The 26,937-nt window shown below is 52.8% G+C and overlaps 2 protein-coding genes across 17 annotated transcripts in view; both read right to left on the reverse strand.

The window, feature by feature from the left end:
* RANBP1 (RAN binding protein 1) overlaps positions 1-26,937 on the reverse strand; it is a 290,326-nt gene that overhangs the window by 79,169 nt on the left and 184,220 nt on the right. The gene's annotated exons all lie outside the window — the stretch shown is intronic.
* TANGO2 (transport and golgi organization 2 homolog) overlaps positions 1-26,937 on the reverse strand; it is a 46,125-nt gene that overhangs the window by 16,244 nt on the left and 2,944 nt on the right. For 4 of the 10 annotated variants that reach the window (XM_050746264.1, XM_050746265.1, XM_050746262.1 and 1 more), the window contains exons 2-3: positions 13,696-13,790; positions 6,808-6,896 (exon numbers count right to left, since the gene is read on the reverse strand). In XM_050746264.1, coding sequence (XP_050602221.1) covers positions 6,808-6,896; positions 13,696-13,751 — 145 coding nt within the window. In that variant the 5' untranslated portion in view covers positions 13,752-13,790. Of the gene's footprint in view, positions 1-6,807; positions 6,897-13,455; positions 13,652-13,695; positions 13,791-20,843; positions 20,959-26,937 lie in introns of those variants that run through there. The other 6 variants (XM_050746260.1, XM_050746261.1, XM_050746267.1 and 3 more) reach the window with 4 other exon arrangements.

Genomic DNA, 26,937 nt, shown 5'->3' on the forward strand with positions numbered 1-26,937 from the left:
GCTGTTTTCTTGCTTGCTTTTTTTTTTTTTTTTTTTTTTTTTTTTGAGACGGAGTCTCGCTCTGTCGCCCAGGCTGGAGTGCAGTGGCTGGATCTCGGCTCACTGCAAGCTCCGCCTCCCGGGTTCACGCCATTCTCCTGCCTCAGCCTCCCGAGTAGCTGGGACTACAGGCGCCCGCCACCTCGCCTGGCTAGTTTTTTTGTATTTTTAGTAGAGACGGCGTTTCACCGTGTTAGCCAGGATGGTCTCGATCTCCTGACCTCGTGATCCACCCGTCTCGGCCTCCCAAAGTGCTGGGATTACAGGCTTGAGCCACCGCGCCCGGCCAATAGTGTTTCTTGTTGTTACTTGTTTCATTGGGTACTTCTTAGACAACTCAGTATTGTTAAGGTGACACTTCTCCCCAAATGACCCATAGATTCAACACCTGCCCAGTCAAAATCCTAGGGGGCTTTTTGTTTTATAGCAATTAACAGACTGACTAAAATATCTATGTATATGCAAAGGAACTAGGATGGCCAAAATAGTCCCGAAAAAGAAGGTAGACTCACACTTTCTGATTTCTATTTTTTTTTTTTTTTTTTTTGAGATGGAGTTTCACTCTTGCGGCCCAGGCTGGAGTGCAATGGCATGATCTCGGCTCACTGCAACCTCCGCCTCCCAGGTTCAAGTGATTCTCCTGCCTCAGCCTCCCGAGTAGCTGGGATTACAGGCATGGACCACCACACCTGGCTAATTTTGTATTTTTAGTAGACACGGGGTTTCTCCATGTTGGTCAGACTGGTCTTGAACTCCCAACCTCAGGTGATCCACCCGCCTCGGCCTCCCAAAGTGCTGAGATTACAGGTGTGAGCCACTGTGCCCACCCTGATTTAAAGACTTACTAAAAAGTAACAGCACTCAAAGACTGTGTGGTGTTGACATCAAGACAGATACATAGATCAAAGGGACACAACAGAGTCAGGAATAGACCCACACGTATATGTTCAACTGATGTACAACCAAGTTGCCATAGTAATGAACTAGGCAAAAGAAAATCCATTTAATAAATGATGCTGGAACAACTAGAGAGATTTGGGGGTGGGAGGCAGTAAATCTCAACCCCTACCTCACACTATGTACAAAACCTTGAGATAAATCATAGACCAAACATAAAAACCAAAATTAGGCTTCTAGAAGCAAATGGAAGAAAATATTGTTATATATTTTCCTCTGGGTAGGCAGAGACTTTTTGGATAAGACACAAAAAGAACAACTCATAAAAGAGAAGATAAACTGTACTTTGTTAAAATAAAATATTCTGGCTGGGCGCGGTGGCTCACACCTGCAGTCCCAGCACTTTGGGAGGCTGAGGCAGGTGGACCACGAGGTCAAGAGATAGAGCCCATCCTGGCCAACACGGTGATATCCCATCTCTACTAAAAATACAAAAATTAGCTGGGCGTGGTGGTGCACACCTGTGGTCCCAGCTACTCTGGAGGCTGAGGCAGGAGAATCGCTTGAACCTGGGAGGCGGAGGTTGCAGTGAGCTGAGATTGCACCACTGCACTCCAGCCTGGCAAGAGAATGAGACTGAGACTCTACCTTAAAAAAAAAAAAAAAAAAAAAAAAAAAAACTCTGCTCACCAAAAGTTATCATTAAGGAAATGAGTAGGCACAAAGGACTCATATCTAGAATGGATAAACAACTCTTACAAATCAATAATTAAAACAAGAACAAAACTTCCAAATTTGCCCAAGTAACAAGGACCAGATTTACCTTCCTGCATAAAACAACCAAAAAATATAAATAAAATACATGAAACAATGGTGTATTTATTAGTCTATTCTCACGCTGCTACAAGGACATACCCAAGACTGGGTAATTTATAAAGGAAAGAGATGTGACTCATAGTTCAGCATGGCTGGGGAGGACTCAGGAAACTTACAATCGTGGTGGAAGGGGAAACAAACATGTCTTTCTTCACATGGTAGCAGGAAGAAGTTCCAAGCAAAGCAGGAAAAGCCCCTTGTAAAACCATCAGATCTTGGCTGGGAGCAGTGGCTCATGCCTGTAATCCCAGCACTTTGGAAGGCCGAGGCAGGAAGATGACCTGAGGTCAGGAGTTCGAGACCAGCCTGGCCAACATGGTGAAACCCCATCTCTACTAAAAACACAAAAATGAGCCAGGCGTGGTGGCAAGCGGCTGTAATTCCAGCTACTCAGGAGGCTGAGTCAGGAGAATTGCTTGAACCTGGGAGGTGGAGGTTGCGGTGAGCCAAGATCGCAACATTGCACTCCAGCCTGGGTAACAAGAGCAAAACTCTGTCTCAAAAAAAACCAAAACCAAAACCAAAACAAAACAAAACAAAAAACCCCATCAGATTGCGTGGAACTCACTCACTATCATGAGAACAACGGCATGGGGGTAACTGCCCCATGATTCAATTACCTCCCGCTGGGTCTCTCCCAGGACATGTGGGGATTTTGGGAACTACAATTCAAGATGAGATTTGGGTGGGGACACAGCCAAACCATATCAAATGGGTTTTACCAAAAAGGATATGAGAGACAGGAAACAAAGTGAGCCCATGATTAGAGAGGCTCCAGGACCCAGCCCAGGGAGTAGCGGGACCAGGCTGAATTCAGCAGACTCCCTGAGCTGAGAAGAGGGGCTTAGTGTTTGGGGAAACTGAGACACCCAGAGTTCATGGCTGCCATAGTTTGGATGTTTGTCCCCCATATCTCATGTTAAAATCTGAACCCCGGGCTGGGTGAGGTGGCTCATACCTCTAATCTCAGCACTTTGGGAGGCTGAGGCGGGTGGATTGCCTGAGGTCAGGAGTTCCAGACCAGCCAGGCCAACATGGTGAAACCCTGTCTCTACTAAAAACAAAAAATTAGCTGGGCGTGGTGGCAGGCGCCTGTAATCCCAGCTACTCGGGAGGCTGAGGCAGGAGAATCGCTTGAATCTAGGAGGAGGTTACGGTGAGCCGAGATAGCACCATAGAACTCCAGCCTGGGCAACAATAGTGAAACTCTGTCTCAAAAAAAAACAAACAAACCCAAAAAACTGATCCCCAATGTTGGAGGTGGGGCCTAATGGGAGACAGATCTACCTAATGGCAGATCCTTCATGAATGGTGCTGTCCTCACAGTGATGAGTCCTAGCTCTATTAGTTCCTCTGAGAACTGATTGTTTAAAACAGCGTGGCACCTCCCCGCTCTCTCTGGCTTCCTCTCTCCGTGTGATCTGCACATACCACCTCCCCTTCCCCTTCCATCATCATTGGAAGCTTCCTGTGGCCTGCATCAGAAGCAGATGCTGACACCATGCTTCAGGTCCCCTGCAGAACTCTAAGCCAAATAAACCTCTTTTCTTTATAAATTACCCAGTCTTGTGGATCACTTGAGGTCAGGAGTTCGAGACCAGCCCAGCCAACCTGGTGAAACCCCATCCCAACTCAAGATACAAAAATTGCATTGGGGGAGGGATAGCGTTAGGAGAAATACCCAATGTAAATGACAAGTTGATGGGTACAGCAAACCAACATGGCACATGTATACCTATGTATCAAACCTGCACGCTGTACACATGTACCCTAGAACTTAAAGTATAATAATAAAAAAAACACAAAAATACAAAAATTAGCTGGGAGTGGTGGCAGGTGCCTATAATCTCAGCTACTCGGGAGGCTGAGGCAGGAGAATCACTTGAATCTGGGAGGTAAAGGTTGCAGTGAGCCAAGATCACACCATTGCACTCCAGCCCAAGCAACTGAGCAAGACTCCATTTCAAAAAAAAAAAAAAAATTACCCAGCCTTGGCTGGGCACCGTGGCTTATACCTGTAATTCCAGCACTTTGGGAGGCCAAAAAAGGAAGATCACTTCGGGCCAGGAGTTTGAGACTAGCCTGTGCAACACAGCAAGGCTTTGTCGCTACAAATTATTTTTAAAAATGAGCTGGGCATGGTGGTGTGCACTTGTAGTCCCAGCTACTCAGGAGGCGGAGGTCAGAGGATCACTTGAGGCCAGGAGTTAGAGGCTGCACTGAGACAGGATCGTGCCACTGCACTCCAGCCTGGGCCACAGAGTGAGACTCTATCTCCAAAAAAAAAAAAAAAAAAAATTACCCAGACTCAGCTTTTTCCTTTAGAGCAACACAAACGAACTAAGACAGTGGCACAAAAGTACAGAGAGGAAGGAGCTGCACAGAGAATGTCTGGTCAGCATCTCAGGGAAGAGACTATATGACACTGGGGCAAGAACCACCAGTGCTCACACAGGCCGGGGAGTAGGGCTGGCTCCCAGACACCAGGCTGGAAAACCGCAAGATGCAGGAGCACCGAGAAAAGTACACAGAGGGCATCACAGAGGTGTGGGACAAAGGCAAGTGAACTAACAGATGTATGTAACTGGAGGGAAGGAGAGAGTGAGGGAGAAGACAGAAAAACTACTTGAAGAAGTAATGGCCGCCGGGCGCAGTGGCTCATGCCTCTAATCCCAGCACTTTGGGAGACCGAGGCAGGCGGATCACCTGAAGTTGGAAGTTTGAGTCCAACCTGACCAACATGGAGAAACCCCATCTCTACTAAAAGTACAAAATTAGCCTGGTGTGGTGGCGCACGCCTGTAATCCCAGCTACTCGGGAGGCTGAAGCAGGAGAATAGCTTGAACCCGGGAGGCAGAGGTTGTGGTGAGCTGAGATGGCACCATTGCATTCCAGCCTGGGCAACAAGAGCGAAACTCCATCTCAAAAAAAAAAAAAAAAGAAGTAATGGCCAAATTTTTATGAATTTAATGATTTTGATTTGCATTTCTTTTTTTCTTTTTCTTTTTTTTTTTTTTTTTTTTGAGACAGGGTCTTATTCTCTTGCCTAGGCTGGACTGTGGTGGCTCAATCTCAGTTCACTGCACCTTCTACCTCCCAGGCTCAGGTGATCCTCCCACCTCAGCCTCCCGAGTAACTGGGACAACAGACATGTGCCACCACATCTGGCTAATTTTTTGTTGTTGCTGTAGAGACAGGGACTCACTATGTTGCCCAGGCTGGTCTCAAGCTCCTGGCCTCAAGGGATCCTCCTGCCTTGGACTCCTAAAGTGCTGAGATTACAGGTGTGAGCCACTGCACCAGGGTGATTTCATTTCCAACAAGTTCTCAAGTAAAGCTGGTGCTACAGGCCCAAGGACCACACCTGGAGAACCACCGTCCTAAACTTTTGCACACAATCTGGTGACGCCAGAGAGTGAGAGGATATGGGCCTTAGTGATATGGTCACCCCGACACTTGGCAGGAGCCCGTGTACATCAGTGCACCAGCTGCTACCATCAAAACACCACATGGGTGAACAATTCCATAAGACTGGAGCTCCTGGGGTTGGCACTAGTTCAGAGGCAGCTGACAGACCTGGGTGCCAGGGTGGGATGGAGCCCAGGAGGGCACAATAGTCAAGGAGCCAGAGGAGGGAAACCCTCTGAGCCACCATGTCTTCATCTACAAAAACCTTCCACTTTCCAAGGACATCAGTCCCGTGCCTTTACCCACCCATCCTGACCAGCCCTGCACCCACTGCATCATCCTATACCAGCAGGCCTAGGACCGCCCTGCCTCAGTCTCCATGCACCCGTCCTCCTCCCACACGGTGCCAGGACCACTCAGCCTCAGCAGCATTCTCATACTACTGCCAGGCCACAGGCCTACATAGGAGTCCTCACAAAACCCCACAGCTGAGCTTTTATTTGATTGATTGATTGAATGAGACAGGGTCTTGCTCTGTCACCCATACTGGAGTACAGTGGCACAATCTCAGCTCACTGAAACCTCTGCTTTCTGGGCTCAAGCAATTCTCTAGCCTCAGCCTCCTGAGTAGCTGGGGCCACAGGCACACGCCACCATGCCTGGCTAATTTTTGTAATTTTTTTGTAGAGACAGGGTTTTGCCATGTTGCCCAGACTGTTCTTGCACTCCTGGGCTCAAGTAATCCTCCTGCCTCCCAAAGTGTTGGGCTCACACCTGTAATCCCAACACCTGCCCTCCCAGCCTGGGAGGCAGCACAGGGTACACACAGCCTCCATGGGCCCACGAGGTCACACATCTGGCCTGAGTGGGCACTCTGGAGCATGCCACGATGACTCGGGCCCACTTGGCGCCTGGTACACAGGCAGAGTAATCTGTGGCCTCACCAGCCATCTCTGCACATCTTCCATGTAGAGTCCCACCACCCCATGGGCAGGAACTGCTTCCTGTCCAACAGGACTTCAACAAGGCTGGTATCTTTGGAGGGGAGGACCTGGTTCTCACCCCTACTTCTGCCCTATGAATACACCTCATGCAACACATGCATGGTGCAGGTGACAGGGCTTCAGCACCAGCGGCTCCCCAAACTCAGCCCCGCCATCCCTGAAGCAAGTGTGCTCATGCACAAACACACACAAACACAGGCACGCACACGCGCATACACACGCATGCACACACTCACATGACTGGGTCGCTTCACAACGTGACCGAGTGTGGATCTGTACATCACACAAATCCACCCACATGCCCTCAGCAAAAAGGAGGATCCAAATAAAACCAACTGATCCTTTCGCATGATGGGGCTCCCGTGCACACGCATGGCACAGGAAGCAGCGCAGACAGTGCTGGGTGGGCAGCTCTGGCGATGCCCAGTGCTGGGGCTAGCCCCGACCACGAGCCCCATCGGTTCCACCTCTACACCCCGCCATCACACTCGGAGGCAGCACCACTCAGTTAGGGTCACTCGGCCACGCAGGGGCTAGGGAAGTAACAAGGCGCAGCCATCGCGGAGCACGCAGGAAGACTCACCACTGAGGATCTCGTTGTTGTTCCCCCAGAAGTCAGCTAACTTGGAGGGTCGGCTGTAGAATTCGTCCCTGTTGGCTGCCAAGATGAGCCTGCAAGAGGAAAGCACCACTGATGGCTTCAGATGGAAACGAGCGAGCCAAGTCTTTTTCTCTCTTCACACACCAAACTGGCCTGAGTGGCAATAAGGACCAGTCTCAGAGAGGGCAGGAAGCCAGCAGTCCCGCCGCATCTGCACAGGAGGAAGGAGCACAGTGGCTCCAGGTGAGCTCTCGGGGGCCTGCAGCCGGGACTGCACTCAGAGCCTTGCCCGTAAACAGGAGGATGCTGGGCAGGGACACACATCCACACCACTCAATGGCGGGAGACGGCTCTGCTAGGCCCTTAGGGGCTGGCACCAAGCATGCCTGGAGCCCAGGCTGGAGGGTGGGGGCCTGTCCCTCCTTCTGTCCATCTGTCCCCAGCCCTGGGAACACTCACAACAAATCCATGGGCTCCTGGAAGCGTGAGCTCAAGGATACAGATTGAACGGCACAGCATGTGGGCGTCTGAGGGCTGCTCCATTCTGTGTCTTTTGGAGTTAATTTCTGGGGTCGGTGGGGAGTGGATGGGAACTTCTCTGTCTTACTAGGTTTTTTGCATTATGAATCAGACAAATATTTCTATTTTTATTTATTTTTATTTTTTGAGAGGGAGTCTCCCTCTCTCACCTAGGTTGGAGTGCAGTGACGCGATCTCGGCTCACTGCAACTCCCACCTCCCAGGTTCAAGCTATTCTACCGCCTCAGCCTCCTGAGTAGCTGGGATTACAGGCACCCACCACCACACCCAGCTAATTTTTTGTACTTTTAGTAGAGATGGGGTTTCACCATGTTGGCCAAGCTGGTCTTGAACTCTTGACCTCAAATGATCCATCCGCCTTGGCCTCCCCAAGTGCTGGGATTACAGGTGTGAGCCACCACACCCAGCCTAATCAAATAAATATTTCTTTTGCAATTAGGAGAGACATCTAAACTTTAATAGCCCTGATCTTGAGGAAAGAAAACTGAGTTTCAAGTCCCAGCTTGGACACTAGAAGAAAACAAATAAGGACATAGTGGTGACTGAGTGGAAGGGGTCAGTTCCTGCAATATTCGTTAGACCCGAGGATCTAAGAAGCAATGGCTGGGCCAGGCACAGTGGATGACACCCATAATCTCAGCAGTTTGGGAGGCCAAAGTGGGAGGATCACTTGAGCCTAGGAGTTTTGAGACCAGCTTGGGCAAGAAAGACAGACCCCATATCTACAAAAAAAACAAAAACAAAAACAAAAACAAAAATTAGTCAGGCGTGGTGGTGCATGCCTGTATTCCCAACTACTTGGGAGGCTAAGGCAGCAGGATCATTTGAGCCCAGGAGTTTGAGGCTGCAGTGAGCTGTGACTGCACCAATGTACTCCAACCTGGGGAACAGAGAAGCCCTGTCTCTAAAAAAAAAAAAAAAAATGATGGCTGAAGACCCCCTGAACACTTGTGCCATGGAGAGGCAGCTCCAAGGAGCAGGGCTCGGCTGTCCTACCATCACACTGTGAGTATGAAACCAAGCTGCAGTGGTGAGATCCTGACAAGTGTTTAAAAATAATTTTCATACTGATCATTGCACATTAAGTTCATAAAACACTTGCTTCTGATGAACTGTGAAATAACAGACATTCATAAAATTGGGAGTGAAAGTGGTGCTCATGGCTGGGTGCGGTGGCTCATGCCTGTAATGCCAGCATTTTGGGAGGCCGATGAGGGTGGATCATGAGGTCAGGAGTTCAAGACCAGCCTGGCCAAGATAGTGAAACCCTGTCTCTACTAAAAATACGAAAATCAGCCAGACGTGGTGGTGGGCACCTGTAATTCCAACTGCTTGGGAGGCTGAGGCACAGAATTGCTTGAACTTGGTAGGCAGAAGTTGCAGTGGGCTGAGATCGCGCCATTACACTCCAGCCTGGGTGACAGAGCGAGACTCCATTTCAAATAAAAAAGAAAGTGGTGCTTGCACCCACCACTCATGCCCTTGGAGGCCTGTGTGCACATGTGTGCCCCCCAACTCAGCATCTGCCCCTGAAGCTTCCTGCCTGCAGAACTGGGGAAATGCTTTTGGTTGTTGCCAGGGACTGTGCCATGCCTAGAGCCCTTGGGGTCTGCTACGGAAGCCTCAGCACCTCCAGAGTGCCTCACTCAGCCTGCTCTGATGCCCAGCTGGCCCCAGGGCTGTACCAGGTCTTGGGAATGTGCTGCCTGGGGTAGGGGGAGGTGGTCTCTGTCCCTGATATGAGCCTCAGCCTTTGTACCTCTAACTGCTATGTTTCAACCCAGACCTGGACCAAGTCTCCATGTCCCTTCTGGGCAGAAGTGCCCCCCAACCTCTGCAGCGGGGATGGCAGTAGAGCCCACCTTCCGTGGGCTGGACAGTGCAGTAGAAGGCAGTACACCTGCCCCAGACCTGGATGGGCCAGTCTTGTAGAAGGTGCCCACTGGCTGTGACCTGGCCAGCGGGCAGAAGAAGGGAGAACACCGCAGTCCCTGAGTGCTATGGTGGGGACGCGCCAGAGTCTGGGATGAGAGCCATGGGTGGGGTCAAGCTCCATGTGGTTCCGCTCAGCATTCTCTCTTAAATACCTTCCTCCTCTGCTTCCACGTCCCAGAGCCCTGCAGGTGAACAGGGGTTGGGGGAGCCAGGGACATCTCATCCCAGTCCAACCCCAAATCAGGGCTGTTGGCTTCGGGTGCTGATTCTGACATAATGCTCTTGCAAAGGGAAAATAAAGGGGGGAAAAGTAAGAAGAAAAGCTGAATGAGCATGGACTTTTGTCCTAAGATGTTCAGCTGTCTGTTTTTAAACAAGCAGCAATTATATATGTTTGCCTAATAACTCAGGAACATTAATTGCCAGGTTATTTTTGTACCAGCAGTCACTGTTTAGCTGAATTGCTGGTGGTTTGCCAGGGATTTCATTGAATACATAATTCAGGCATGAGCCAGCATGCCGAGTACCCAGATCAAGCCCCAAAGAGGGGAGGAAGTAGCTCTCTCCATCATCACTGGTAGGGCTGCACATGGATAGAAGCCTATCTGCGCCCCACGTCCAGAGAGACAGGGATGCACCCACCATGGCGAGGTCCCTGAGGATGGCAAGTCACCCCGGCTTTATTTTGTTCCAATAACTGAAACCACTAATTATCCATCACCACTTGACACCCACGCTGCTAGGCAGGGTGAGTGTGTGCACCATCTCAAGGGGTATATGCATCATCTCAGGGGGCGAGTGTGTTCTGCTAGGGGGTGAGTGTGTGCACTGTCTGGGAGGCAGTTTGGTGACAGATAGATAGGAGGTACTCTGGCCTGAGATCCAGTGATCAAACCCTGAGTAGTGACCCCATGGAAGCTGCCCCATGAAGTAACAGCTTGTCCTGCAGCCACTCCAGGCTGAAGTCAGCAAGGGGCATCGCATGGGGCTATAAACAGGCAGTTGTTTTTTTTTTGTTTGTTTGTTTTTGAGATGGAGTCTCGCTCTGTCACCCAGGCTGGAGTGCAGTGGTGCTATCTCAGTTCACTGCCACCTCTGCCTCCCAGGCTCAAGTGATTCTCCTGCCTTAGCCTCCCTAATAGCTGGGATTAGAGGTGTGCGCCACCACGCCAGGCTAATTTTTGTATTGTTAGTAGAGACGGGGTTTCACCATGTTGGCCAGGCTGGTCTCAAACTCCTGACCTCAAGTGATCCACCTACCTTGGCCTTCCAAAGTGCTGGAATTACAGGCGTGAGCCACCGCGCCTGGACGTAAACAGGCAGTTTCGAAAGAGGTAGGGTGACATGATGAAGTGACTGTTATCTTGCTGCGGGGTCTTGGTTTTCTGTGATGGGTATCAAATTACCAAACACGGTGGCCTAGGCTGGGCATGGTGGCTCATGCCTGTAATCCCAGCATTTTGGGAGGCTGAGGCAGGAGGAGTTCCAGACCACCCAGGACAACATAGCGAGACCTTCCCTCTATCAAAAAAAAAAAAAATTAGCCGGGCATGGTGTAGTCCCAGTTACTTAGGCATGCTGAAGTGGGAGGATCACTTGAGCTGGGGAGTTTGAAGCTGCAGTAAGCTGTGATCACACCACTGTACTGCAGCCTGGGCAACAGAGCAAGATCCTGTCTCTAAAACAACAACAACAATAATAAAAACATAGTGGCCTAAAGCACCCCACTTTTTACCCCAGTCCACAGGTGAGGAGTCCAGCCCAGCCTAGCTGGATACCTGTACAAAGCCTCCCAAAGTGCTGCAGAGGTGCTGTCAGGGGCTCGGTAGAAGCACCTGTGCTCCCAGCCTGCAGCGTGCCCTTCTCCTGGCTGGACACCTCACAGCCAGAGCAGCAGAAGCCACCAGAAGTGTCTCACACCCTCCCATGAAGTCAGGAAAACAGCGCGCATCTGTTCAGTCACCCAGAGGTGGCACATTTCGCCTTTGGCTTAGGGCTTCGGAAAATAGTCCAGAGAAATCCCAAGGCCAACTGGTATGGCAGAAACCACAGGACAGGTCCTGGCAGCAACACACAGGTTCTAAGTGAAAGCAAGAGGGGCCCATGTCAACCCTCCTCCTCTCCACCCAGGGGGCCGGGTGGCACTGACCAGCACCTGCAGACTGGCCATCAAGCTTTCTTCCCAGAGGTGGGAGCACTCGGGGTGGGTAGAGTCTCTTCGGCAGCCTGCAGGAGGCAGCCCTGAAACGCATACAGAGCTGGCCAGCTCTCCTCAGCGTGCTAGTTTCCTGGGGCTGCCACAGACTAGGCGGCTGCAACAACAGACACTATTGTCTCGCAGCATTGGATGCTGGAGATCCAAGATCAAGGCGTCAGCAGGGCTGGCTCCTTTTGAGGGTCTTCTCGATATACAGACAACTGCTTCTATCTCTGTATACACACCAGCTTCCCCTGTGCGTATCTGAGTCACCCATCATATTGATTACGGCCTACCCACATGACCTAATTTTACCTTAATCTTTTTTTTTTTTTCAGATGGAGTCTTACTTACTCTGTTGCCCAGGCTGGAGTGCAGTGGCACAATCTCGGCTCACTATAAGCTCTGCTTCCCAGGTTCATGCCATTCTCCCACCTCGGCCTCCCGAGTAGCAGGGACTACAGGCACCCACCACCACACCCAGCTAATTTTTTTGTGCGTTTTTAGTAGAGATGCGGCTTCACCCTGTTAGCCACGATGGTCTGGATCTCCTGACCTTCTGATTCACCCACCTCGGCCTCCTAAAGTGCTGACCACTGCACCCAGCCCTTAATCGTTTTTGTTTTTTTTTTTTTTTTTAAGATGGAGTCTTGCTCTGTCGCCCAGGCTGGAGTGCAGTGGCATGATCTCGGCTCACTGCAACCTCTGCTGTCTGGGTTCAACCCTTCTGAGTTCTCCTGCCTCAGCCTCCCGAGTAGCTAGGACTACAGGTGCGTGCCACCATGCCCAGCTAATTTTTCGTATTTTTAGTAGAGACGGGTTTCACCATGTTTGCATGGATGGTCTCGATCTCCTGATCCCGTGATCCGCCCACCTCGGCCTCCCAAAGCGCTGGGATTACAGGCGTGAGCCACCACACCCGGTCCTTACATTCTTTTTTTTCTTTTTGAAACGGAGTCTCACTCTGTCACCTAGGCTGGGGTGCAGTGGTGCAGTCTCAGCTCACTGCAACCTCTCCCTCTTGGGTTCAAGCAATTATCCTGCCTCAGCCTCCTGAGTAGCTGGGACTACAGGCACCTGCCACCACGCCCGGCTAATTTTTTGTATTTTTAGTAGAGACGGGGTTTCACCCTGCTAGCCAGGATGGTCGCAATCTCCTGACCTTGTGATCCACCCACCTCAGCCTCCCAAAGCACCAGGATTACAGGTGTGAGCCACCGCGTCTGGCCCCTACATTCTTTAGAATTCTGTTCTCTCATTAGCCAGCCCAACGCTACTCCAGTCCCTGTGGCAGATAACAGTTCTTTCTTAACATTTCTTCCACCTTCCCTGCAGCATGCTGTCTGCTGCTTGGACCCTAGCCTGGCCCTGCCACTCACCCAACTGCAAAAAGGGAAAACACCAGACACTCTTCCTTCCCGATTCCTTGGCCTGAAATGACTTCACTCAGCCTTGAAGTCAAGCAGCATGGTGTCTATGCAACTTTGTAATGACTGAAATCTGAGACCCTCTTGAAATGGTTCAAATCATTTCTGGTATAGATTTTAAAATGATGAAAGCTTCCCAAGCAGTTGCATTAGAGAATGGTTACAAGTTTCATTTTGGGCATGGGTTACATCTCTGCCTCACTCTCCGTGGGGATACATGCTGGGGTGTCCTAGGGAATGGAGGTGTGGCCGTCCTGAGTCCAGGGTCAGGGGTGGCTTCTGGCCTTGGTTTCCTGACTCCTCTGGCTGGTCCTCAGCGTCCCCTCTACCCCAGGTCCTTCTTCCTCAGCTCAGAACCCACACACAGACCCCTAGCCTGGCCACCACTCTGACTTCTCACCAGCAGCTGCGACCAGCCAGCCCAAGCTGGCTCTCACTCACTGACACCATTACCCCGGTTCTGCCGCCCGACCCTCCTCAAAGCCCATAGAACTGCAGCCTGCCTGGACCCATGTCACTTCTCTGTCCTACCTATGGCTGCCTTCTGTGGCTGAGTCTTCACGCCTTTGTACATCGACTGGAGTCCCCGCCCCAAGAGGCATTCTGACAGCATCCCACACGGAGTGACCCTGTCCTGGAGGGCAGTGCCAGGCCTGTGCAGCCCCGGCCTGGCCCACACGCCTTCCTGCACACAGCAGCTCGGGTGGCATGAGAACTGGCTGGGCACCCAGGACCCTGCAGGGTGCCGCAGATGCAGAGCGAGGGGGTTACCTGTATGCATTTTTGGAAACAGGGCGAGGATCAAACTTAAAGAAGATGATGCACATGGTGGCGCAGGGCGGCTCTGCTCACACAGGTCCAGAGGTCTGCGGGAAAAGAAAAACACCCAGTTGAGTAGATGCCAGATACTCAGAGCTGCCCTCCAAACCTGCAACAGGCCAGAACAGAACCACCTCTGTGGTGCCTGTACCGCTTGCTGGGTGTGGGGGAACTGGACACCACATTCCTGGCCAGTGCCACACAAACACCTCCCAAACCCATACACTCATCAGCACTGGCCAGACTGTCTCTCCACCACCTGCAACACCAGCCCTGAACAGAAGCATCTCATCAGCACCACGGTACTCTGAAGGCTTGGACACACCGAGCTGGGGGACTGGGGGGCCCAAAGGGGGCAGCAGCAGTGAGGGCAGGAGCCACACTGTGAAAAACAAACTTACCCATCCAAACTTAAAGAATGAACTCGGAGACCCAGAGAACAGAAAAAGTGAGACTTTTAACGACAGTCTTGCAAAATCAGGTTTCAGATAGGCAGGCACACCTAGCACAGTTTCAACAAGCAATTTATCCCCTAGTGCGCAGGTCCCTCCCCTAGATCCTATAGGCCGAGTACTATGGGGTCACAATTTTTCCTGGACGTCGCCTATTAATTGTTGGCTCGGGGCTTCAGGTGTTTTTTGGGGGTTGTCTTGCTGTATTTTGCTGCAGGCCACAATGCATTGCAGTCCTAGTCAGCTCAGGGACTTTTAAAGTATTTAACTTACGACCTAAGTAGCAGGCAGGCTGATAAGAATGGACAAAATGAGCTATTTTGCAGGCCAGTAAACTTTCATCTTAGACTAAACTTCTTTGGTTTGGGTGAAGGCAACTAAGTGGGGGGAAAGAGGAGGCTGGTAAGCACACATCAGCTATCCAAGCAGGGGCCTAGTATGTCTTGTTTCTTCTGTAGTTTGCTGACCTAAGCCAATTCAAGGCACTTTGTCTTGGAAACGGACCACTGTATACATTTTTCCTTCAAGACCGTCCTCCACATGCACATCTCCTCCCCTACAACAGCACCAACCCCACCCCACATGCTACCAAAGGAGGCAGCCCTGCCTCCGCCCCCATCCTGCCAGGCAGGACAGCATGGCCCACTCACCTGGGATGCAGGGCCTACAGGCCCCACTCAGCACACACACTCACCATCCCACAGGACCCGAGGGCCCCACACACCCACAGCAGCTGGCATGGACACGTGCCGTGGACACGCTGGGTGACTGCACACTTAGCACACACCTCTTCCCCACCCAAGGACCTCTGGGGCCCAGAGCAGGCAGTTTTCCACAGTGCAAATGAGTGGAGAACGGAGATTAGATCCCGAGGCCAGCCAAGGGTGACACCCAAGTTTCCTGAAATGTGCACGTGTGCAATGATTTAGTGACATGGCTCGAGGGCAGAGCCAGTGCTCATAGCTGGGACATGGGACAGCCAAGAAGCTGTTCAAATACTGAAGAGAGCCAAAAAGATTCCTCCAAGAAAAGTCTAATGAGTGGGGAGGGTGGTGAAGAGGGTTCAGTGTATGTGCCTCCACAGGCACGGGCGTCAGGGATAGCCACTGGGCACCGTCTGCTTCAGTGAGGAGCTGGTGGCTGTGCAGTTGAGGTGTTGGGACAGCAATGAGCACCACCTGCAGATGCACTGGGTGGTAGGGGATGGGCAGCCATTTGAGATGGTCTGCTCTCTGCATAGGATGGGAAACTAAAGGGTGTGTCGTTACAAGGGGTCCCTGTGAGAAGCAGACTGGGGGGCTGGAAGTGGGTTGGGTCCCCTCGCTGGGTGCCCTGGAAGCGCCCATAGTGGGCCATCATCCGAGGGTGGGCAGGCTACTAGGGCCAATCCTTTTGGTGAAAACAACTCGAGATGCTCAATAAAATATGAAAACATCTTAAAAATTGCCAGGAGTTGATGAGCTCATGCAGCATTTGGCCAACACTTGGGAGAGTGTGGTCCACAGAGGACAGCAGAATACAGTGGCCAATCCTGCCTCAGAGCGTTTGCCCACTGAACACACTGGGGCTCATGCTCTGGTGGCCCCCGGGGGCGAAGGAGACAGAAGACAAGGTCCAGACACCTCCGCAGGATGGAGGACCTAATAGAAGACTCTCCCCTAAGTTAGGCTGGGACTCCAAAGAGCAATGCTCAGGGAGAGATGAACCATAGCCGCAGTCACCCCCAGGGCTCATGGGGACATTGCACAAAAGTGGGGGGACGTTCCTGAGAAGCGGTGGCACAGCCGGTTGTCCAGGTCCACACTGGGGGTACAAGGACCCGCAAGCCAAGCACAGTTTTAAGGGGCTCCAGCACTGGCAGTGCCCCTGTGCCTGAAGTTCTCTCTGGAGAAAGATACCTTCATCCTATACTTCAAAGAAGTCTCAAAATCATTTTTTAAAGACCAGAAGCAGTACATAGTCAGAAAGAACCACATAACGAAAGAAGCACCATGAGCAAGAACCAGCAGAAAGATAACTGTACATGCATCATCAACCAACCATGCTCTGATGGCAGAAAGAAAACAGACAGCTCAGAAATATCTGCAGGGGAAAGGAAGTGATGAAGAGCAGACTGGGTTTACAAAGCAGCAAAAGGAACTGTTTTTTGTTTTTTGTTTCTTTGCTCTTGTTGCCCAGGCTGGCTGGCATCCTCTCGGCTCACCACAACCTCCACCTCCCGAGTTCAAGCGATTCTCCTGCCTCAGTCTCTGAAGTAGCTGGGATTACAGGCATGCGCCACCATGCCCAGCTAATTTTGTATTTTTAGTAGAGATGGGGTTTCTCCATGTTGGTTAGGCTGGTCTCGAACTCCTGACCTTAGGTGATCCGCCCGCCTCGGCCTCCCAAAGTGTTGGGATTCCAGGTGTGAGCCACCGCGCCTGGCCAAAAGAACTCTTAGGAAGTTCTTTTAGAAATGAAAGCTTCCGTGACTGCACATTAAAGCTCAGCTGTGGGTTTAAGAGCAGATCAGGTGCAGCTGATGAGGTAGAACCCTCCTGAATGCAGTGCAGGAAGATGGGGAGCACGCTGGGCTTTGGGGGTGCACCCAGGTGTCCACCTGCTAGGTGCCACTGATGGGGTGGGCCCAGCCCTCACCACGTGGCCAGAAGACACAAGTCCCTTCACTCTGGAGGAGCTGGTCTTTCCTGCACATGAGAACCCCTGGCTGCAGTCACTAGAGAAGCCCTGTCAGCCGGTTCCTACTGGAATCCCACTGGCCTGGAGCCCAGGGCTACCCAAGGCCTGCTCACCAGGGACATGCTCCTCTGGGGTGTTAGAGAAGGCCGTTGGTCTCAACTTCAGCCGACCTCAGCCCTCCCGGGGCTGCACGCCCAGCTGCTGGCAAGGCCACGGATGAGGGCAGTTCTGGCCACTGATACACATAGGACAGACAGAAAGGCACCCCTAATTCAGCTGCACGACCCCACCATCCTAGCTGGCCAGGGTGCAGGGGCAGCAGACCAGCCCTCCAGGCACCAGTGGCAGGGAGGGCTCCGTGGTCCAAGGGAAGGCCATCAACGGATCTCCGGGCAGCCTGGCACTGGAGGTGTGGGCGCAGAGCCAAGAGCTGTGGCCTCGACGAAGACGCGGTCATTGGGAGGGAAGGACCAGAGGAAAGCCAGCCCCTGAGGAGGGGACCATCAGGAACTGCCTTTCTCTCCAATCCCTCGCGCCCTGCTCGAGCCAGGCCCACTGCCCACCGGCCTCCAACCCAGCTCTAGCCAGCAGGTCTCCCCCTCCCCCTGCCAGCTTCACCTCCCCCAACCTGTGACCTTGCCTTTGCCTGGGCCCCTGTGTGCTCCCTAAGCCAAGCCCTGCAGGTTCCCTAGGTCCTGCACGGCCCCCACACAGGCCCACCACAGCTTCCAACACCCTCTCATGCCTGCTGACTTGCCAGGCTCTGGGAGGGAGCCATGGATATAGTCCTTGTCCTTTTGGTCACAACTTGATCTGGGCACAGGGCAGATGCGCACACGGGTGGCCAGGACCACTTCCCACAACTTCCACAGGTCCCATCACACCAGGTGAGGCTGGGCTCCTCAGGGCATCTCTTGTGCCACACAGAGCTTGCACTCAAGGGTGCCCGAGTTGGCCAACTTTACAGGAGGGTTGGTGTCCCAGGGACAATCGTGCCTGGCTTTCCAGGTAAGGCCCCACTCTGCCTGTCCCCAACCCTGCCCTGGGCTCAGCACTTGAGCCAAGCCCAGTGAACTCTCTGCAAGTCCTCAGCAGTCAGAAGGCCACAGAGTGGTCAAAGCCATTCAGGGTTGGCCCTGAGGCCCAGGCGGCCAGAGCCAGACCACAAAGAGCAGCTGAAGGAAGAGGCAGGCAGGAGGGTCTGCGGTCCAGCCAGCAGCCTTGCCCTGGGTCTCAGAGGCCACAGCCCAGAGGCATCTGAACATCTGCAGGAAGCCACGCCCAGTCTCTGCATCCTGCAGGGGACCCGCCTGCCCCACGGGGCTGAGACCACCAGGATATCCTGCACACATCCACCAGGCTTGCAGAAGCAATCAGATGGCCACACGCCCATCCTCTCCAGGCAGAAAATGCTTTACACACCCCCATCTCGTCACCTGGCCTCACGGCCACTGGGATAGCAGTTGGGCAAGTAGGTTACTGGGCGGGTGGGGCAGGCGCCGCAAAACCCGGCTGCCAGGGCGGGTCCAAAAGGAGGCTGGGCCAGGGCTCCACAGGGGGGAAGATGCTGATGAGCTCCTCCCTGTGCTGTGTGCTCTGTAGCTGTGATCCCATCCCACCACGACTCCCAGGTCACATGGCGGGGATGGGCAAGGTGAGCCCGGAGGGGCTCATGGTGGGGCACCTGCTGGTTGGGCTAGGGGTGAAGAAGCAGTGAGCTGGCCACCCCGAGCAGGCACATGTGGGATGCTGGGATCAAGTGGGCCTCCTGGACCCCGCACCCACAGCCTGGCAGCTCCCCAGAGACCCAGGATGGCCTCAGCACTAGATCTGTTCATTTCTAGCTCTAATCTGCCCAGCCATGCTGCGGACACTCCTGGAAGTCAGCATGCTGCCTTCTGTTCTCCCACAGCAGGAGCTGCTGATCCCCGCCAGGGCGCAAGAGGTCCCTGGGCAAGGTGGTGATGGGCAGCCAGCTTCCTCCTGGCCATGGTGGTTACTGTGCTCACATGTGGTCCTACTAGAAACATCATCTTGAAAGCCACTGGCATGGCACAGGCACATGGCCAGGCCTCACAGGCCCACAGGGATGGAACAGCCCAGATATGTAGTCCAGGCTGAGGACAGGAGGCCGTGTGGGCAGCAGTCGAGAAGAGCCATACTCCAAGACTGAAAGCAGGGCCTGTGAGGTGGGCAAACGTCCTGCCACCAACCCACAACACCAGCACAGCACAGCAGGGCAACGTGGCATGGTGGTGAGGTTCCTGAGCCAGGACAAGAAAAGAAGCATCGTTCTCACGGCTACTTGAGGAAGCATATTACCTCCACTCTGTCGCCCTGGTGCAGTCATGTGATCATAGCTCACTGCACCCTTGAACTCCTGGGCTCAAGCCATCGCCATCCTCCCACCTCAAGCCTCCCAAGTAGCTAAGATTACAGGTGCATACCACCACACCCGGCTAATTTTTTTTTTTTTTTTTTTGAGACAGTCTCGATCTGTCACCCAGGCTGGAGTGCAGTGGCACATCTCAGCTCACTGCAGCCCCGCCTCCCAGGTTCAAGTGACTCTCCTGCCTCAGCCTCTCAAGTAGCTGGGACTACAGGTGTGCACCACCACACCCAGCTAATTTTTGTATTTTTAGTAGAGACAGGGTTTCACCATGTTGGCCATGATGGTCTTGATCTCCTGACCTCGTGATCCACCCACCTTGGCCTCCCAAAGTGCTGGGATTACAGATGTGAGCCACTGCATCTGGCCCTAATTTTTAAATGTTTTTGGAGAGATCGGGTCTCACTATGTTGCCCAGGCTGTTCTCAACCTCATGGGCTGAAGTGATCCTCCCACCTCAGGAAGTCTTAATGACTGGGTCTTAACAACATCTTTTTAAAAAATTTTATAGCAACTGCCGGCTGGGTGAGGTGGCTCACCCCTGTAATCCCAACACTTTGGGAAGCTGAGGGGGGTGGATCACCTGAGGTCAGGAGTTTGAGGCCAGCCTGGCCAACATGGTGAAACCCCATCTCTACTAAAAATGCAAAAATTATCACACCTGTAATCCCAGCACTTTGGGAAGCCAAGGTGGGCGAATCACGAGGTCAGGAGTTTGAGAACAGCCTGGCCAATATGGTGAAACCCTGTCTCTACTAAAAATACAAAAATTAGCCAGGCGTGGTGGCAGGCACCTGTAGTCCCAGCTACTCAGGAGGCTGAGACACAAGAATTGCTTGAACCCAGGAGGTGGAGGTTGTAGTGAGCCAAGATCGTGCCACTGCACTCCAGCCTGGGCAACAGAGCAAGACTCCATCTAAAAAAAAATAAAACAAAAACAAATTAGCCGGGCATCGTGGTGAGCGCCTATAATCCTAGCTACTGAGGAGGCTGAGGCAGGAGAATTGCTTGAACCCAGGAGGTGGAGGTTGCAGTGAACTGAGATCGTGCCATTGCACTCCAGCCTAAGAGACAAGAGGAAAACTCCATCTCAAAAAAAAATAAAAAAATAAAAAAAATAAAGCAACTGCTTACACGGGAATGCCCTCTTTACAAGAGTCCTGGCGCACCCTGGGAAGGAAATGCACTGGAGTATGAGGCACTGGTGCTCTGGTCATGCGGAGCGGCCGGCCTGTACCACTGCCTCCCGGAGCACATAGGGACTTGGTGGACATGCAAGAGATGAAAGGATATGGGTTGTGAGGCTCGTCCATATCTGAGGAGAGTCCAGCTCCTCTCACACAGATGTGATGAAAGAGGTCGCCTTTGTGATGGTCAACACTTACCACCCCCAGTAGAGTGTCACCTCCACTCAGGCCAGGCACCCTGCCTCCCTGCAGCACAGACAGCTAGAGTGAATGCCCAGGGGACACGCACAGCCTCTGTGCAGGGAGGCCTGGGAACCAATCACTTGGGACCTTGGTGTGGCCTTCGCCAACCCTGCCAGGGAGGTAAGAGGGGGACAGTCACCGCGAGCTCACCATGTGACTGCAAATGCCGCCAGCCTCAGCAGGGACAGAGCACAGGCCTCTTCCAGGGAGGAAATCCCCCACACACTCCTGGAGTCCTTCAGCGCCCTGAGCCTGGCCAGAGGATCTGTGAGGTATGAATGGAAAGAAAGAGCCCTCTTCACACCACAGCCAAGGGCTTCCCGTCCTCTAAGAATAACAGTGCGGGTGGAAGTCTTCCCAGAATCCCGGCATACGTTCCCCTGGCCTAACAACCTGGTAATTCTGCAAAATAGGAAGAAAGCCTGGACTTGGCACGGGTTATTCTTAGTGCATGGCGCCGTCTGTGAAGGGCGGAAGCTTTCCAGGCACTCTGGGCCCATCTGCTGATGCTTTCGAGAACTTTCCCGGCATGCACCGTCCTCTCTGCCCACCTTCTGCTTCTGAGATCCACTCTGCTCCAGAATCCCCTCTCCAGCCTAGGGCTCCTCCCCTGGCTTCTCGGAGGAACCAACAGGGCCTTCTGTCCTAAGAGCCAAATGGAAAGGGGCTAAACTCCCTCTCTAAGAAGAATGAGACTCCAGCTGAGGCAAGCCCCAAACCTCACTCCATGTGGTGTCTAAAAAAGGCACGACAAGAAAACCACTCAGACAGAAGGCTTGGGCAAAGACGGGCCAGAGCCACAAGCAGAGAGCAGCAGCGGCAATGACCCCAGCCAGGGCTGCATGGGGACAAGGTCTGGCACCCTGATGGATATGCACATGGCCTGCTGCCCAGCAGTGAGGATCTGCTTCCCTGACTCTCAGTGCCCACCACACAGGCAGGTAGGTGGGGTGGAGCGTGGGCAGTGACCTTGCAGAGGCCCATGGGGAAAAGCAGCAAGGGGGACGAGGACCATGCTGACAGCACCTCAAATGGAAGACCCAGTGGGGAACAGGCAGACCTCGGTGCTGCAGGACAAATCCAGGCCACCCTCCTGCATGTTCCAGAACCCACTACTGCCAGCGTCCCCTTCCGAGGAGGCCAACAGGCATCAGGCACCTGACCGTGCCAGTCGCCCACCCCACACCAACCAGCACCACCTCTACTAGCTTTTGTATAATGCCAAAAAACGCTGGTCCCTCTCACACGCTGCCTGCTCATTCACCCTCTATTCAGCCTCTCTGTGCCCCAGCCCAAGGCTGAGTCTCCTGCTGCCACGACTGGCAGCTCTGGAGGCTGGTGGGGTCCACAGTTGTTAATCCCATTGCTCAGGTCACCCAGGAGCACATTCTGGTGAGAAACATTTCCAATTACATTTAACAGGCCAAAGCCCCATCCCGCAGGGCTCATGTCTGTCATCTCAGCACTTTGGGAGGCCCAGCAGGAGGACTGTTTGAGGTCAGGAGTTTAAGGCCAGCCTGGGAAACACAGCAAGTCCCTGTCTACAAAAAGCAAATAAAGGCCAGGCGCGGTGGCTCACGCCTGTAATCCCCGCACTTTGGGAGGCCGAGGCAGGTGGATCATGAGGTCAGGAGATCAAAACCATCCTGGCTAACATGGTGAAACCCCGTCTCTACTAAAAATACAAAAAATTAGCCGGGCATGGTGGCGGGCACCTGTAGTCCCAGCAACTCAGGAGGCTGAGGCAGGAGAATGGCGTGAACCTGGGAGGCAGAGCTTGCAGTGAGCCGAGATTGTGCCACTGCACTCCAGCCTGGCAACAGAGTGAGACGCTGTCTCAAATAAATAAATAAGCAAATAAAAACAATTAGCCAGGCACAGTGGCATATGCCTGTGGTCCCAACTACTTGGGAGGCTGAGGTAGGAGGATGGCTTGAGCCTGGAAGATCAAGGCTGCAGTGAATTATGATTATATCACTGCACTCCAGCAACAGAGCAACAGAGGGAGACTCTGTCTCAATATGATGTTAATAATATAATAAAATAAGGCCGGGTGCAGTGGCTCATGGCTGTAATCTCCGCACTTTGGGAGGCTGAGGCGGGCAGATCATTTGAGGTCAGGAATTCCAAGACCAGCCTGGCCAACACAGTGAAACCCTGTCTCTACTAAAAATACAAAAATTAGCCAGGCATGGTAGCACAGGCCTATAATCCCAGCTACTCAGGAGGCTGAGGCAGGAGGATCACTTGAGTCCAGGAGCCAAAGGGTGCAGTGAACCGAGATTGTGCCACTGCACTCCAGCCTGGGTGACAGCGTGAGACTCCGTTTCAAAAAAGTAAAGTAAAATAAAATAAATAAAAATAAAATAAAATTAGCCGAGCACAGTGACATGCATCTGTAGTCCCAGCTACACAGGAGGCTGAGGCAAGAGGATTGCTCGAGCCCAGGAGTTTGAGGCTGCAGTGAGCTATAACAGTACCACTGCACTCCAGCCTGGGTGACAAAGCAAGACTCTGAGTCTCAAAAAAGAAAACAAAAAAAGCCTCAGCCAAGGGCTGCCTGTGGCACCAGAGTGTTCTTAGCCTGCCTGCACATACATGTGAGCAGACACATGTATGCTGTGGGGTTAACACACTAGGGTCCCACTGCTCCGTTCTCCCTGACTGGCCATGAAGTCCGTCTCCACCAGAGCCATGTCCCCACTGGTTCACCACTGCCCAGCTTTCCCGCTTCTCTGCCTCTCAGCTCTGGCTGGTGTCTTAGTCCCATCAAGTGACCATCCCTAGCACATGCTCTGCACATGGGCTGATTTAGTTTGGATCTGTGTCCCCACCAAATCTCACGCTGAATTGTAATTACCAGTGTTGGAGGTGGGACCTGGTGGGAGGTGATTGGATCACGGAGGCGGAATTCTCACGAAGGTTTAGCACCATCCCCCCCACCGGTACTGTACAGTGATAAGAGTTCTCACGAGATCTGGTTTTAAGTGTGTTTTATTTTTTATTTATTTATTTTTTTGAGACGGAGTCTGGCTCTGTCTCTCTCACGCCATTCTCCTGCCTCAGCCTCCCGCGTAGCTGGGACTACAGCCCTGTGTGAGGAGTGCCCTGGCAAAGTCATGCTTCGCCTGCTCCAGCTGTGTGAAGTTCTGCCATGATTGTTAAGTTTCCTGAGGCCTCCCCGGAAGCTGAGCAAATGCCAGCATCATGCTTCCTATACACCTTGCAGAACCATGAGCCAATTAAACCTCTTTTTTAAATAAATGACCCAGTCCCAGGTATTTCTTTACAGCAGTGGGAGAGCGGCTGAGGACATTCCTAGGATAGACCCAGGAGGTGGAATTGCTCCATCCATGGGTGATGCTTTCAGATAAGCAGACTCGGCCAAGTTCCCGCTAACGTCTAGCGCCAGAACCTGCTGCCACTCACCCACCTCCAGGGTGTATGTGGTGTAGGAAATGTTCCCACCAGGGTTTTATGGGCATTCCCTACTGGCTGGGCAACTTGCGACCTCCTGTATGTTCTTGCCTACAATTCACCAACGTGGTTACTGACCACTGGGCCTTTGTCTCACTGACCCTGGTGTGATGTGGGCCACCATGTGCCTGTCCCAGGCCTGCAACTGTTTTCTCCCTAGCTGTCCCCTGCCTTTCAGGGGACAAAATGCCTGTGATGCTGCCTCATAGAAATAGTCTTATATTACATGGGATTTTCCCATCGTTACCGTACAGTGGTCATGTCCCCTGTCTTGCTAAAGGAGGCTCTCCTTGTCCCAAAATGAGAACTCCTTTTTCTTAACTACTTTGTATGGTTGCACAGTGGTGAAGCTCTTTTTTTTTCCTTTTTTGAGACGAAGTCTCGCTCTGTCTCTCAGGCTGGAGTGCAATGGTGCAATCTCAACTCACTACAACCTCTGCCTCCCAGGTTCAAGCAATTCTCCTGCCTCAGCCTCCCGAGTAGCTGGGATTACAGGCGCATGCCACCAGACCCAGCTAATTTTTGTATTTTTAGTAAAGACGGGTTTTCATCACGTTGGTCAGGATGGTCTTGAACTCCTGACCTCATGATCCCCTGCCTCGGCCTCCCAAAATGCTGGGATTATAGGTGTGAGCCACTGCGCCCGGCCTTGGTGAAGCTCTTGGATCTGCCCGCTGTCTGCCTGTGTGAATGCTGTGAGGTGGGGACGACCCATGCTTCCCAAACACACAGTCAATCATCCTCAGGTGGCCGCTGGCCATCCAGTCTGGCTCACCTCAGCCACACCCTGAACTCCTAGTCACATGGGCCCCTTGAGGCCCTGCATGTGTCACCAGGCCTCTGAGGCTGCAGTAGTCACCTTAGCTTCAACGCATTCTTGGGTGTCTGGAGGGCACTCTTCAGACTGTCCCTCTTGGCTATTCAAAGAACCTTCCAAACCCTGCCTAGATCACGCTATGCCCCAACCCCTGCTCACCATGCCAGGCACTCTGCAGGTGCCCAAGTCCACAAAGTGACACAGTAAGAAAGCCCATAACCTGGAAAGGAAGCCAGCCTGTGCCCTTCCACGGCGATGAACAGGAACAAGCCCCCGTTCCCGAGGCAGCAGGGAGGTCCCAGCCAGAAGATAACACTCTGCTTGGTCTTCCATGCAGAGGCCAGAGATAAGCAACATCTGCCCATGGAGACAGAAGGCAGGGCAGGGCCACCCGGTCTAGGCAGCCACTGGGGGACACGATGGAGATGTCCGGGTGCTGGCGGTGGTTTCATGTGTGATATGGATGGTAGTTGTGTGGCTGGGTTCACTTTGTACAATCTGTCACACCAGGCACTGAAAGCGTGCACACCTAGTAGGCATGCTTCCCGGTGGGGAACAGTAATGTCCACCCTCAAAAGAAAGTGCACTGGCCAGGCGCAGTGGCTCACGCCTGTAATTCCAACACTTTGGGAGGCCGAGGCGGGTGGGTCACCTGAGGTCAGGAGTTCAAGACCAGCCTGGCCAACATGGTAAAACCCTGTCTCTACTAAAAACACAAAAATTAGCTGGGCATGGTGATGCACACCTGTAATCCCAGCTACTCAGGAGGCTGAGGCAGGAGGATCACTTGAACCCGGGAGGCAGAGGTTGCAGTGGCATGATCTCAGTTCACTGCAACCTCTCCCTCCATGGTTCAAGCGATTCTCCTGCCTCAGCCTTCTGAGGTGACAAAGCAAGACGCCATCTCAAAAAGAAAAAAAAATGAAAGTGCACAGATCCTGCCATCCTTCCCTGCTGGGACTGGGACATTTCTATGGGCAGGGAAGTGAGGGAAGGAAAGGCAAGAACCCAAGTGTCACTTGTTCATGGAAAGCAAGAGAAGACCCAATCAGCCCCAGTGCAAGACAGCTCTGCACAGGACGGGGTGCAGCTGGGCTGTCACGGCAACGCCACACCTGGAGACCCTGGGGGCCATAGGGGATGGGACACACGCTCTTGGTGGAACCACTTCCCTTTGGCAACCAAAAAGGCAAACATAGCACGTGGGCAGAGGGGAGGTGTGCTAAGCAGAAAGCAGTGGTGACAGAGGCAGGGGTGCACACGAGGGAACAGAAAGTTATTAGAACCACAGCGACAAGGGGACCTAGACACTTGGGAGGGTAGCTGTCAAGTCGGGCTCCTATTGGGGCTACACGTGGTGAGTCCCTGAACAGAGGGCAACTGAGTCCTACAGTCTGCTGCCCCCGTTTAATAGCCTCAATGCCCACAAGGGCTGGTGCAGCAGGGCTGAGCAGCCGGGCGCCCAATCCCCAGCCCTTGTAATCCCCACCCCATCAGCTGTGGCAGCCCCCAGGGGCGGAGCTTGAAAGCTTGAGCTGCTCTTTTCAAAGGACAAGGCAGACACAGACATGTGACATGGGCTCCTGGTGGCTGCCAGCAGAGGCGGTAAACACACATAAGAACACAGTGTCGCTGTTCCCGGGGCCTGGGCAGAGAAAGTCCTAACGTCGGGAAACCTTCTGGATTGCAAGGCCACTGCAATGCCCTGCTGCCCTCCTATCTCCTCAGCAACACCTCACCAATCTACACTCTCTGGCTATTAAATGGCATTTTTTTATTTTTTATTTTTTTGAGATGGAGTTTTGCTCTTGTCGCCTAGGCTGGAGTGCAATGGTGCGATCTCGGCTCACTGCAACCTCCACCTCCTGGGTTCAAGCGATTCTCCTGCCTCAGCCTGCTGAGTCATTGGGATTACAGGTGCACGCCACCACGCCCAGCAAACTTTTGTAT

The sequence above is a fragment of the Macaca thibetana genome, chromosome 10 (assembly GCF_024542745.1).
Source record: "Macaca thibetana thibetana isolate TM-01 chromosome 10, ASM2454274v1, whole genome shotgun sequence".
Taxonomy (NCBI): Eukaryota; Metazoa; Chordata; class Mammalia; order Primates; family Cercopithecidae; genus Macaca; species Macaca thibetana.